At 42.6% G+C, this 14,920-nt stretch overlaps 1 protein-coding gene across 3 annotated transcripts in view; it reads right to left on the reverse strand.

Moving 5' to 3' along the window:
• Positions 1 to 14,920, reverse strand: part of ABHD18 (abhydrolase domain containing 18) — a 33,522-nt gene that overhangs the window by 12,203 nt on the left and 6,399 nt on the right. For 2 of the 3 annotated variants that reach the window (XM_075860463.1, XM_075860464.1), the window contains exons 3-6: positions 14,647 to 14,731; positions 11,741 to 11,841; positions 2,153 to 2,231; positions 983 to 1,069 (exon numbers count right to left, since the gene is read on the reverse strand). In XM_075860463.1, the coding sequence (XP_075716578.1) occupies positions 983 to 1,069; positions 2,153 to 2,231; positions 11,741 to 11,841; positions 14,647 to 14,731 (352 nt within the window). Of the gene's footprint in view, positions 1 to 982; positions 1,070 to 2,152; positions 2,232 to 11,740; positions 11,842 to 14,646; positions 14,732 to 14,920 lie in introns of those variants that run through there. The other variant, XM_075860465.1, reaches the window with a different exon arrangement.

The raw sequence follows: 14,920 nt of genomic DNA on the forward strand, positions 1-14,920 counted from the left end.
GGCACCAAATATTAATGGTCAATGGTGGATACGGAGCAGGCAAGCCTTAGATATACAACAATAAGAAAATAAAAATAAGTAGCCAGGGAAAGGTCCTGGACACAAGGACTGAAACGTTGCACGTGGGCTAATAAAGTTCAAACTTTTTTCACTTATTTTTTTGGAGTGCTGCCTATTTTCTTATTGTAGTTTATTAATGCCCTATCTCCTGTCTAATCTAATAGGCGCTATGATGCTGATAACTACAGTGTAAATTGGGTTTCAAAAGTTTATTTGCAAAGTTATGTGCTTTTTCTAAATATGCTAATTTGGCTATACATGCCAATTGGGAGGTCACGCTTTCTTTTCTCCGTGGGCGGTGTAATGTTTTCTGTATGACGCTGTTCAATCAGCATCATACAATTCTCCTCTTCCCAGCAACACAGAGAGATCTTACGATTGAAGCGGAGATCACGCTAGGCTGGGAAGTGGAGAATTGTATGATGCTGACCAATCAGCGTCATACAGTTCTCCCCTTCCCAGCCGAGCGTGATCTCCGCTTCAATCGTAAGATCACGCGGTGTTGCTGGGAAGAGGAGAACTGTATGATATAAAATTATTTTTACTTTTTCAGTACAGCTTCTATTTATCCCGGATACCTAGCAGTATCTTGCGCTGAAGCCGAAATCAGTCAGGTCAGCGGGACTGATGGCTTTGGTGCTGAATGTAGATGTGATCAATAACAGGTGGATCTTGTGCGGACCCGCTGTCACCAAAGCAGTCAGTCCCCCTGACCTGATGGATTCAGGTTTCAGCGCAAAATACAGCTAGGTATCCAGGATAAATAGAAGCTGTACTGAAAATGTAAAAATAATTTTTAAAAAGAAACCAATTACTAAAAAATTTTTACATTATTTCATTAGCAGTTTTCTCTTTAATTACAAAAGGAACGGACTAAACGAATTAGCTGAAAACCCAAACATTTAAAAAAAAGAAATAGGATATAATAAGGATTTTCTAATAAGAGGGAAGCCATGCCAGCCTCTTTCAGCATAGGACGGGCCATTAATGTTCGTCTTCTCCAGAAATACTACAGATGAGGAAAAATAAATGCATTAGACAAGATCAATTTCTTGTGATATCACAGCAATGAATGGTATGCATTTTAAGGGATATTCCCATCTTATACATGTCTGATAGATGCCGGCCTCAGCACCAGGATCCGCACATATCTTGAGAACGGGGGGTCCCCCCACCCTACACTTGTCTGTTGAAGCATTCACCGCTTTCAAGCAGAGAATGTGATGGAGAGGTAGCCAGGTCTTACAGAAAGAGCTGCTGCTTCTGTATCTCCCATATCATTGAATGAGAGTTACGGAAACCGCGTCCTACGCTTCCTTGTTTCCGTAAGCTCAGCCATCTTCTCCTCACATTCTCCGCCTGTATGCGGTGGCCAATGGCTGCATTACCAGATGGGGTGGGGGACCCTTCAATTGCCAAGATAGGTGCGGGTCCGAAAGCAGCATTTATCAGACATCTATGACATATCCTGTGGATATGCCATAAATTTCTAAGATGGAAATTCCCTTTTAAAAGGTGCTGTCCCTGAGCAGCTCCTTGAACAAGGTTGCTTACTTTTCACAAGAACATGGAACGAGATTTATTAAGACTGGTGTTTCATATGCCAGTCTTAAAGAGAAACTTTAATCTGCCCATACATGTGCAGCGGAGTGCAGCATGTAACAGGCATGGCTGCACAAACCCTGTCTCACTATAAAAAAAAAATCCTATATTTCTCCGTTATTTAGATATCGGTGCCGTTATATTTGGTGCCCGATATTTAAATAGCTGGAGAGAGAAGAGCGTGTGCGTGCAGCTCGGAGCTATGCGAGCATGCGCGTGCATGCTCTCACTCTTCAGCTCTAGGCAGACAAGCTGAACAAGACTGTGTGATCCCTCGTGAGAGATCACACATCTTGTCCTTGTCTGCCGAGAGCTGGTGATTGAGAGCATGCGCGCACAGCTCCGATGCCGCTGCCGAACATACTCCCGCCATCATGGAACAGAAGAATTCACATTCTTCTTCTCCTCCTCCTCTTGTTCCGTGGTCACGGCGTGGCTGCTTTGCTGTAAATAAAGGCACAGTATGAGGAGAATCATTTGCCATACTCACATGATCACCTGTGCCAGCTAGATGGATGCATACAGGCCGGTACTTGCTCTTCCAATCTTTAGGCACTATAAACTGAAATCTTAAAAAAAATAAAGTGGATACATTCATTGTTTATTTGTGAAAAATACAAAAATGTATTAAAAAACATAAAAAAAATTAGCATTCGGCAAAATTTGATTTGCACACAGTAACTATTTTGTGTGGTATAACTAATTAACATTTCCTATATTTCAGCTTTATGATAATGTTTTGAACATCCTTTTATTTTAGAAGTACGTTAGAAGGCTTGCAAATTTAGCTGTGATTTTTCAATTTTTTAAGAAAATTTCCCAAACCAATTTTTTTTTGGGGGACCAATTCAGTTCTGAAGTAGCTTTGAGGGGTCTACATGTTGGAAGTCCCCTATAAATCACCCGATTTTTTTTTTAAAGAAAACTGCAACCCTAAAAGTATTAAACAGCATTTTGGAAGTTTCTTAAATGGGTTATCCAGTTGCTAAAAATTGATGGCCATCAATAGCTGATGGGTTGGGGTCCGACTCACGGGACCCACGCCGATCAGCTGTTTAGAAGGGGCCGCAGCGCTTCACAGGTATGGCAGCCTTTTCTGCCACTCACAATGGGCATTTCGCAGGAATTAAAGCAAAGTGAATTTTATTTTTTTGCAGATGTTTAATTTTAATCCTTTTTTTCTGTAACACAGCAAGTGTTAACAGAGACATTAAACTCAATACTTAATACCCTGAATATTCCAGCCAGGACGGGATGTCTATTCAATCCCGACACTTCGTTAAGGTTTGTTTGGTACTTACAGCAAAGCAAGCGTAATCTCGCGAGATCACGCTGTAAATGACAGGTTACAGCGAGATTACGCTTTGCTCTACTTTAAAGGAATAGTGTCATCACAAATTTATTTTTCATATGTTAAAGATGTTAGTGCTTTATTAAAAACGTTTATATTTATTTGTGTGTTTGTGTTTTACTTTTTCTTATTTTTACACTTTTTCTTCCCTATGGGGGCTGCCATTTTTGTTCCATTTCTGTATGTGTCGATTAACGACACATACAGACATGGAATACGGCAGCCACAGTCCCATAGGGACTGCGAACGGCTCCCGTCCCATCCACTTCTGTGTACGCCGTCTGTGTGGGAACTGCGCATGCGCCGCTCCCACACAGTCCAATTTGAAATTGGCGCCGTCCGGCGCCATTTTCCTGTGGACCGGAAGTCGCGGCCGGACAGTAAGATTACTACTTCCGGTCGCGGCTTCCGGACTTGTGCACTTGGACCAGCGGCAGCAGACGGAGCGGACGGGCCGGAGGGAGCAGCGGCGGCAGGAGCAGGTAAGAGATTTCAATGTATGTTCGTGTTTGTGTACGTTTACTACTGTATGTTAACCTTCTACACTGTGTGTTAGCTCAAAAAATGGCGACACACAGTGTAGGAGGTTAGACCGTTCAAACCCCTCGTTTATCCCGGCACTAGCCAGGATAAAGGAGGGGGGGATGCTGAGAGCTCACTAGAGCGAGGGCTTTTTACCCAATTTTGCAATGCTGCAATTTTGGGAATAGCTCCATCTAGTGACCAGCAATGGGAAATATTATAAACTAGAATCTAATTTATAATATTTCCTGACTCGTGAAAAAAATAAAAAAAATTTGAACAATGTTTAATCACCTACACACTAAATGTTTAATTAAAAAAAAAAAAACATGTTTTTCTGGCAACACATTCCCTTTAAGTACCAAACAAACGTTATCGAAGTGCAGGGATTGTGAATAGACATCCCGTCCTGGGTGGAAGGAATGTCTAGTCACGGTCTAAACACTTCAGTAAGTATAAGACAGCACATAGCGAACAACGCAGTGTCACTATGCGCTGACTAAATGAATGGAGAGAAGTGCATGACGCTGATTGGTCAGCGTCATACACTCCTCTGTACAACGACCACTTGGTCTCAAGTAAAAACACGCCCACTTGGGCATTAAGAAACTAATTAGCATAAAGCTAAAATCGCTCCTAACGTGGTAAAAATAGATTGTTTTTCTAAATAAAAAGCACTGCTATCACCTACATTATAGAGCTGATTTCCTTATGTAGGAGACTCTATATAATGAGGCACTTATAATGTGGTGACAGAGGCTCTTTAAGAGATGTCTCCGGGGCATGGCAATGTATATGCATATTTGTATATGTAAACTGCGGTTTGGGAACACTTATTATTTAATACTTATTTAATAAAATTTGTTATTCTTTTCATATATACTTGGCTCTATATTCTGTTTCTTGTGTTTATAGGTTTGGGAACACTGCAGGACTCAGAAGGGAAGGAGCGCTTTTTGAGTGCAGAGTTTGCGTGGTAGCAGTTTTGTTTGGGGCTTTAGGGTATGTTCACACTGAGTTTTTTTTTTGCAGGCAGAAAATGTTCCAATGGTAAAGGACTCGATAAGGGAAAAAAGGAGGTTTTTTTATTTTATCACTTCAAAATTATTGTTATTTTTCTAATACCTTTTTTTTTTTTTTTTTTTTTTACTCCCACTAGGGAAATTGAAGGCCTGAACCCCTAATGGTTATTATAATAAAATTGCACTACTTGTATAGTACAATGTATGACAACTGTCAGTTTTACACAGACAGGCAGCCTATTATGCTTTCATAGGCTTCCATACATGGCAGGCATGGAGGCCATTGTAAGGCCATCAGCACACTATAATCAAGTTGCGGGGTGCACAATAGACTACAAACCCCTTAGATATCGGTCGCTATTGACCATGGCATCTAAGGGGTTAATGGACCGGGATCAGAGTTAGCTCCGGCCATTACAGCTGATATTCGCAGCTGATGGTGCGGGCTCATGTTCTAAACCCGCACCATCAGGTTGTTGTAACTGTATGACAAATTGCGGCAACCCTTTGCCAACCATGACGTACAGTTACGACAAATGTTGGCAAGAGACTAAAAAAAATCCAGAAACTTAAAAGTTTTTCTTGTCAATCACACAATGACAAACCATAGATAAATCAGGTGAAAAAGAAACACACGTGCCAATATCGCTTATTATTAGAACTGGCAGCAGCCGATCATTAAAAAAAGGGCTCACTGAAAAAAGAAAAAAAAAAACAAGCGACGCCCCTAGGGTAGATGATATTGTCACCACCCAGATAATGGAAAGACAAGAGTAAAAGTTGGGCATAAACTTTTAACCCCTTCCCGACATCCGCCGTATATATACGGCGCTGTCAGGAACAAGAGCTAGTCCCGATTCCTGCCATTAACCCCTTCGATGAAGCGATCCAATGCGATCGCTGCATCAAAGTGGTTTGTAGCAAATAGTCAGCCTGTCATGCGATGGCAAGGCTGCAAACTGCTACTATGGTAACATGAGGCCTAACAATGGCCTTGTCTGCCATTACGGAAGCCGATTAGGCCCCGACCGGAGCTAGAGCCTGATCGGCTTGCTGTCAGTGAATAACTGACAGTTCTAATACATTGCACTACATAGGTAGTGCAATGTATTAGAACATCAATCAAACAGTTGGACCGTCAATTACCCTAGTGGGACGAAAGAAAAGTGTAAAAAAAAAAAAAGGAAAAGTAATAACATAAAACACAATCGCCTTTTTCTCTCATCAAGTCACTTATTATTGTAAAAAAATAAAACCATAACGACCTGAAAGAAACAGCAACAAATAGTTTCCTGCAATGGAATAGCTGTCATCCCCATTCCCTCAAAAGTGGCATACCAAAAGGCCAATTTATGAGAGTACGTAGGAATTGTAGTTCTATGGGTGATTTTGAGTTCCAGGCCAAGGAGCTCAAAACAAGATTGAAGGACAGAGGTTTCCCCGAGAGGGTTATCAGGAAGGCCTATGAGGGAGCAAGGGATGCTGATAGGCAATGTCTTCTGGTCCCTAAAAAACGGAAAGAAGAACAGGTCACAAGACTCATAGGTACCTATGATTCCAAACAAAATGATATTATGCAGATACTGAATAGGTATTGGCGTATTCTCAGTTCTGATACAGATCTGGTAGATCAAATCACACAGAGGCCGTCTGTCACCTATCGGAGAGGGAAAAATATAAGGGACAGAGTCATGCACAGCTGTTTTGACCCCATTTCACCTAGGGGCACGTGGCTGGACAGACAAATACCAGGCACCTTTAGGTGTGGTAGTTGTAAAGCCTGTGATTTCATTTTTAAAGGTAATAGCTTCACTAGCGTCACCACACAGAAACAATACACTATTCGGGATTATGTCAATTGCAAGACTGCGGGAGTGGTCTACCTAATCACATGTCCATGCCCCCTTAACTATGTGGGAAAAACAGCACGACAATTTCGTCGCCGTATTAGGGAGCATGTTGGAGATATTGTCCATGATAGGGACACCCCAATATCTAAGCATGTGCATGCCAAACACCAAGGCCAGGCAGCATGTTTAAAGTTTCAAGCTATTGAACTTGTTAGACCCCCCAAAAGAGGAGGTGATTGGGATAACCTGATTTTACGCAAAGAAGCACAATGGATCCACAGACTGGAATGCATACATCCAGCAGGTTTAAATGAGCAGACTAATTATACATGTTTTATTTAACACTCCGTATGGACGACCTATCTCCCTTGGGTTGCCCAGGGGGTGGGTGAGTTCATTTTTGCCTAACACATGTAGGTTTGAGATGGCCCTATTGGTCTGCCGTTTTTTAACGGCGATCGTCTCTCGGTCCCCCTTGTCATGAGGGATCGTATTTCCTTCCACCCTACATGTGATTAATTACATTTTTAGTTGCTTTGTGAGGTAGCCTACTTGCGGTGTTTAACTGTCCCGCGAGATTTACTTACAATCCATTATCGTGTAGCGCTTACCTTCTCCTATTTTGGCAGTCTGGGCGAATTGTCCCTGACTTCTACTGCGCCTGCGCGTGCGGTTTGATGCGGCCGATGATGACCCCTGGTTGTCAGCTGACGGCGGGGGGTCACATGGGCAGGTGTCACTAATCGTGAGGGTGTGGGGATTGGTCAGTTCATGTTTGCCGCTAGAATACGAGGGGTGGAGTTTAGCGTTTATAGTAACGTAGCGCCTGCAATGAAGTATGCCGTTGACATCAATACGTGCATCTTTGCCGTGACGCACAGCAGAATATCTGCTGTTAAAGGATTCTATCGCTGGTGTGAAGGCCAGAGTTACCATTATACGGACCCCTGAGGATGAGTACCTGAAACGCGTAGGGTCGTTGTACTGTTTATGGAATGTTTGCATTGGGGATAGTCATATCGTGTTACACCCAGCACTAGGAGACCCGATCTATTCGGACGCCTGTGCTTTATTTTGGGATTGTACTACTGATGTGCCCTGGATATATGCTGTTTCCAGACATAATATTGTTATAAACACCGAGTTAGATGTATCACAATGACTCAGTGTTTTTTGTTTAATACGTTTTTTAACAATCACGGTGGGGCTTATGTCACAGTGGTGTGTTACCCCTGTTTTTAACTAGTTACTAATTAAAAGGTATTTTTTACTTTATTGTTACTTCAGTGAACTCCATAACGACCTGAACTATAAAAATATTATGTTATTTGTCCCTCGCAGTGAACTCCGTAAAAAAAAACAACCTAAAAAATAATGCCAGAATTGCTTTTTTTTGGTCACTTTGTCTTCCAAAAATTGAAATAAAAAGGTGATCAAAAAGTCGCACATATCCAAAAATGGTACCTATAAAAACTATAGCTCGTCTCGCAAAAAACAAGCCCTCATACAGCTCAGTCGACGAAAAAATTAAAAAGTTATGGTTCTCACAACTTGGCAACAGAAAAAATACTTTCTTTACAAAAGTAATTTTATTGTGCAAAAAGTTGTAAAACATAAAAAAGTGCTAGAAATGAGGTATCGCCGGAATCGTACTGACCCGCAGAATAAAGTTAACATGTAGCTTATAACACATGGTGAAGGCTGTATAAAAAAAAATTTAAAATTAAAAAAAAACTATGGGAGAATTACTGTTTTTTGATTACTTTGCCTCACAAAAAAAAGGATAACAAGTGATCAAAAAGTTGCATGTACCCCAAAATGGTACCAATAATAACTACAGCTCGTCCCGCAAAAAAACAGCCCTCATACCACTTAGTCCATGAAAAAATTAAATTAGTTAAGGCTCCAATAAGTCAGGAAAGAAAAATATGCAGTTGTGCAGCTCCAAGGGGAAAATTTCTTCTGTTTCAAGAGGCGATTTATCAAGGCCCTAAAATTAGGGAACCAGGAAGGGGAGGACTTAAATATATCTACTGGAAGCGAGGGCGCCCGTATTATACCAGGACAAAACTTAACAGCAATATTCCCCAAACTGCAAAGGTGCGGAGTGTGGCCCAAAAGGGGGATAAGAAAGGACACCATTTATCAGTGCCACACCGGCCTGTGAAGAAAGGATTGCTTCACAGCGTAACAAATATGTATGGATTAATTTTATTGTTTACCCCATTATTATACCATGACTATGCCCCTAATATACTCTGCCCGGCTTACATCTGCCCCACATTATAAACTTAAACACCAGTAAAACTCCAAACAAAACTACTACCAAGCAAAATCCACGCTCCATAAGAGAATTGGTGCTACTTCCCTTCTGAGCCCTACAGCTTTCCCAAACAGCAGTTTACTTCCACATATATGGCATCGCCATGCCTGGGAGAGCACTTTTAACAATTTTTGGGGTTGGGGTGTGTGTCTCCAGTAACACGAGCGGGGCACTACATACTTCCCACTGAAATGTCACATCTAGGGTAAATTTTTCCTTTGCACCATCCACAGCGCAATCAGTTATGGAAAAGACACGTGGGGTGAAAATGCTCACTACACCCCTTGATAAATGCCTTGAGGGGTGTAGTTTCCAAAATGGGGTCACTTCTCAGCGGTTTCTTTTATTATTTCACATCAGAGCCTCTGCAATTGTGAACCAATACTGTGTAAGATTAGGCCCCAATTTCGCATGGTACTCTTTCAGTCCTGAGCCCTGTCAAATGTCCAGGCAAAAGATTAGGGCCACATGTAGGGTGTTTCTAAAACTGGGAAACACAGCATAATAATTAGAGAGCTGTCTTGTTATGGTGGCACAAGCTGGGCACCACATATAGGCATATCTATGGAAAAAATAAAATTTTCACTCTGCAACATTGAGTGCACACTAATTTCTGCAAAACACCTGCGGGGTTAAAATGCTCGCTACACCCCTAGGTGAATACCTTGAGGGGCGTAGTTTCCAAAATAGGGTCACTTGTGGGGGTGTTTCCACGGTTTTGGTCCCACAGGGGCTTTGCAAATGCGACATAGCAACCAGAAACCAATCCAGCAAAATCTGTACTCCAAAAGCCAAATGGCACTCCTTCCCTTCTGAGCCCTACTGTGTGCCCAAACAGCAGTTTATGACCGCATATCGGGTATAGCCATACTCAGGAGAAATTGCTTTACAAACGTTGTAGTTCTTTTTTTATTTATTGAGAAAATAAAAAAATTTGAGCTAAAGCTCTTATTGAAGAAAAAGGATTTTTTTTTTATTTTCACTGCCCAATCCTAATAAAATCTATGAAACATCTGTTGGGTCAAAATTCTCACTACACCCCTAGGTGAATACCTTGAGGGGTGTAGCTTCCAAAATGGGGTCACTTGTGGGAGGATTCCACGGTTTTGTCCCTTCGGGGGCTTTGCAAATGTGACATGGCCTCCGCAAACCGTTCCTGCTAAATTTGAGCTCCAAAAGCCAAATGGCCCTCTTTCCCTTCTAAGCCCTGCCGTGTGTCCAAACAGCCATTTAGGACTACATGTGGGGTGTTGTTTTAAATCGGGAAAAATTGCTTTACAAATGTGGCGGTACTTTTTCTCCTTTAGTCCTTATGGAAATGAGAAAAAATTAGCTAAAGCTATATTTTCTTTGAAAGAATGTCGATTTTAATTTTCAGGCCTACTTCCAATAATTTCTGCAATAAACCTGTGGGGTCAAAATGCTCACTATACCCCTAGATAATTTCCTTTAGGGGTCTAGTTTCTCAAATGGGGTCACTGTTGGGGGATTTCCACTGTTTTGGCACCGCAAGAGCCCTTCAAACCGGACATGGTGCCTAAAATATTTTCTAATATAAAGGAGGCCCCAAGATCCACTAGGTGCTCCTTTGCTTCTGAGGCCGGTGCTTCAGTCCATTAGCACACTAGGGCCACATGTGGGATATTTCTAAAAACTGCAGAATCTGGGCAATAAACATGGAGTTGCATTTTTCTGGTAAAACCTTCTGTGTTACAAAAAATAAATAAATGATTAAATATGAATTTCTGCAATTCGAGCAAATTTTGCCAGTAACATAAAGTCCAATGTGTCACGAGAAAACAATCTCAGAATCGCTTGGATAGGTGAAAGCATTCCGAAGTTATTACCACATAAAGTGAAACATGTCAGATTTGAAAAATGAGGCTCTGTCAGGAAGGTCAAAAGTTGCTCAAAGCTGGAAGGGGTTAATAGCTGTCAGACAAACCGCTATCCAAAAAGATCTTCAGATGCAATGACCTTTAATGGGCAGTGGGAGCAAGCTGCTCCCAAACACTTCTGGCGGCGGCTTATTTCCCCTGAGAACAAAAGTATTGGGTATTGAAATTCAAAATGCTGGATTTCCCCCCCCCCCCCCCACCAACATCATCTGTCAGCAGAGTCGAGAGGTCCCACCGACATTGAGCTAATGTACATGGAGTCGTTAAAGAGGTAGTCCCAGAATCAATAATTATTACCTATCCACAAGTTAGGTTAAAATTATCTGATTGCTGGGGGCCCCAATGCTGGGACCCCTACCGATGGCTAAAACACTGGTCCTGAACCACCTATTCCTCCCCCCTGCTCGACTGCAGTAAGGAGGACATTGAATGGAGCAGCGGTCAAGCATGTGCGCTGCTGTTCTATTGAAAGTCTGTGGGAGTGACGAAAACAGCGGAGTACAGTGCTCGGCTGTTTGTCATTCTTATAGACATTGAATAGAGCGGCGGACGCATGCTTGACTGCCGTTCCATTCAAGCTCCTCATCACTCCAGGACAGGGTGCAGTGAAGAGGAGCGGGGGATTTGGGTCATCTGTTCTCACGATTGGTGGGGATACCAGCAGTGGGGCACGCAGAGATCAGACAGTTGTCGATTCTGGGACAACTGCTTTATAACTGCTTGTGTTTCACCCAAGAAAGGATTATTGAAGATCCACTTTTTTGGAGGCCACTGGTTTATTCTGCGTGCAAAAATGTTCAGCTGGTACTTCTAGAACTTTTCTGCTTTCATCGGCCCAATCAGCTGAAAAGAGTTGTCTTAACAAAACCTTAGCCCCAGCTCCGAGAAGCTCGCACCTGATGGGGATTCTGAAAACCCTGGCGATTAGTTATCGCTCAGAAAAGCTGCGGCCAGCCACACAATTCCCCTACAATGGCTGTGGCGTGGAAAATGTAGTATTACATGACACCTATTGCAATGAATGAACAACCCTCTAATACAGGATTATAAATATAAGTTACATTAAAAAGATATCTGGAAGTTGTCCACATTCTAATGAAAAAGTAACTTACCTAGCAGTTACGGTCTCAGGTGGCATAACATCTGGTACATAGTGGACCAATGGTGAAGTAAAATGGCCATCAAAGATCTTGCAATCATTTTGTTCTTCAACCTTAATAAAAAGCATAAATATCAGATGCAAAATGCTGGAATGTAACCCGAAACAAATGGCCTACTAAAGCATTATAGTAGTAATATACCAACAGGATAGGCTGCGCAAATAAGAATGTATCTTGTAGATCCTTGGTTCTCGATCTGTGGTATGGGTACTCCATGGGGGGTACTTGCCACGTCTCTAGGGGTTATTCACACTGTCCTCACAATGTGCTTGTAATAGGTGCTACACTGTGTATAGTATACACTGTATACTGATAGCCTTGGAAGAACTTTGAGGTTATTCAAGTAGGGGGTACTTGGCTTAGAAACATGGAGAAAACCTGCTATAGTGTAGGGAAAATGTCTACACAGTAAACGATCAGGAGCTGTATTACTTATTTTGTCATTTACATGGCAGCTTGAGGTTAATCATTTGGGCAGCTATTAGGTTACTAATTCTTTGTTTACATCACATTTTGCCCATACAGTTGAGGTTTATGTATCCTGCAAAACACTGGATTCCAGTATATATGATTTTTTTAGGCAGGTTAACTCCATGCACTATTTTGCCCCAGAGAAATCAGCATGTGAAAGATTACAGCATAAAACACTACGTGAAGGTAAAAAAAAAAACTACATCTGCCAATAGATGTGGTCTTGCCATGTTATCCCAAGGCCTCATGCCCACTTCAGTTATTTTCCTCAGGGTGCTATCTGGTTTTTTTTTAACAAATAGCACACTGACACATTCACTTCTATGGGGCCATACACACTTCCATTGCTTTAACGGGACCGTGTGGCCGTTCCAACAAAAATAGAACAGGTCCTCCTCCTGTCCGTTTTTGACGGAACAGTCTCGGCCATTCCGTTCATTTGGTCCGTTGAAACAGACTGCACACGGAAGCCGTCCGAGTGCGGTTCGCGTTTCACGGATCCGTCATTAGCGGCCGTACGACGAGCAATGGATGTGTGCATGAGGACTTAAGAATACAGATATTGTACTGGTCCAGGATGGCTACATTACCAGGAAAAAAATAGTGATTAGGGCTGAAGCTCTGTTCACAGTAGTTTTAGGATTAGTTCTCTCAAAAAAAATAGGTAGCGATTGGACCCAAGTAAAGAGCTTCCATCAGGACACATCATCGATGTCATGATTACATTAATAATGAAAGCCATGGAAGAGAGCCTTTAGCCAGGGTTTTACAGACAGTCCACAAAAAAAAAGCAAAGCACGGGTGTCTTTTTTTTCTGCCGTCCGTAGTGTCCGGCAGAAAAAAAACAAAACACTGTCCGTGATTTAGTCTCCATCCCCCGAAACGTTGCACTACGCATGCGCCAAAACGTACATGCACAGTGCAAGCAAAGGAAGAGTAGGAGGTGGGCGGACAGAGTTAAAGAGGCTCTGTCACCAGATTTTGCAACCCCTATCTCCTATTGCAGCAGATAGGCGCTGCAATGTAGATTACAGTAACGTTTTTTTTTTTTTTAAACGAGCATTTTTGGCCAAGTTATGACCATTTTTATATTTATGCAAATGAGGCTTTCTAAAGTACAACTGGGCGTGTTTAAAGTAAAAGTCCAACTGGGCGTGTATTGTGTATGTACATCGGGGCGTTTTTACTTCTTTTACTAGCTGGGCGTTGTGAATAGAAGTGTATGATGCTGACGAATCAGCATCATCCACTTCTCTTCGTTACCACCCAGCTTCTGGCAGTGCACAGACACACAGCGTGTTCTCGAGAGATCACGCTGTGACGTCACTTCCTGCCCCAGGTCCTGCATCGTGTCGGACGAGCGAGGACACATTGGCACCAGAGGCTACAGTTGATTCTGCAGCAGCATCGGCGTTTGCAGGTAAGTCGATGTAGCTACTTCCCTGCAAACGCCGATGCTGCTGCAGAATCAACTGTAGCCTCTGGTGCCGATGTGTCCTCGCTCGTCCGACACGATGCAGGACCTGGGGCAGGAAGTGAGTGACGACACAGCGTGATCTCTCGAGAACACGCTGTGTGTCTGCACTGCCAGAAGCTGGGTGTTAACGAAGAGAAGTGGATGATACTTCTATACACAACGCCCAGCTAGTAAAAGTAGTAAACACGCCCCGATGTACGCACATAATACACGCCCAGTTGGACTTTAGAAAGCCTCATTTGCATAAATATAAAAATGGTCATAAGTTGGCCAAAAATGCTCGTTTTAAAAAAAAACAAAAACCTTACTCTTATCTACATTGCAGCGCCGATCTGCTGCAATAGGAGATAGGGGTTGCAAAATCTGGTGACAGAGCCGCTTTAAGTGACTGACGGTCTTGAATGGGAGTGGACCAGTCCAGTCACCTGACCTCACGTCAGTGATGTGAGGTCAGGTGACTGGACTGGTCCACTCCCGGGCCAGCACCGACCTCTCAGACCCCTGCCGCGTCATTTACTTGTGAGTGACGTCAGGCAGAGCGCGATGGCCAGCACCGACCTCACTCAGACCCCTGCCGCGTCTTTTACTTATGAGTGACGTCAGGCAGAGAGCGGTGGCGGGGGTGAAGTGAGTGAGTTACCAATCACAGTCCCACTTGCAGCGTGGGAAAGCTACAATTGGGGCTGTGATTGGTGAGTCACCCCTAGTACAGTGCAGAGGCAATGATTTTGTAATGTGTCCGTAAAAAATTTTGGTCTGTCCGTGATTTTTAGCTCAGTTGTCCAGAAATGACTGAACTGGAGGTTGGCAATCCTGCCTTTAGCAAAGTGAAAAACAAGCAAGAATTAATTTCCATAGTAAACAAACATTTGTAAGGATTCTTGAAGTCTTCTAGAATCCCGAGCATTACCTTGTCAATAAGCACTGGGTAATCCTTTGGTACTAGGTGCTGGCATTTCTCCCGGTTTCCAATAATTTTTCGAAATTCAAATATCCTTTAAATAATCAAATTAAAAAAAGAAGTTATAATGATAGTCTTTAAAGTAACGGTTCTGTATTTCAACAAATAGCCCCCAAAAATGTCAGCAAACATTGCCCCTCATTTGCACATCCATTAGCAATCTGTTTTAGAATTTGTTTTTCACGGTCTCCCACAATTCAAGTGTAAACTTAGCCAGGTACCA

The sequence above is a fragment of the Rhinoderma darwinii genome, chromosome 1 (assembly GCF_050947455.1).
Source record: "Rhinoderma darwinii isolate aRhiDar2 chromosome 1, aRhiDar2.hap1, whole genome shotgun sequence".
Taxonomy (NCBI): domain Eukaryota; kingdom Metazoa; phylum Chordata; class Amphibia; order Anura; family Rhinodermatidae; genus Rhinoderma; species Rhinoderma darwinii.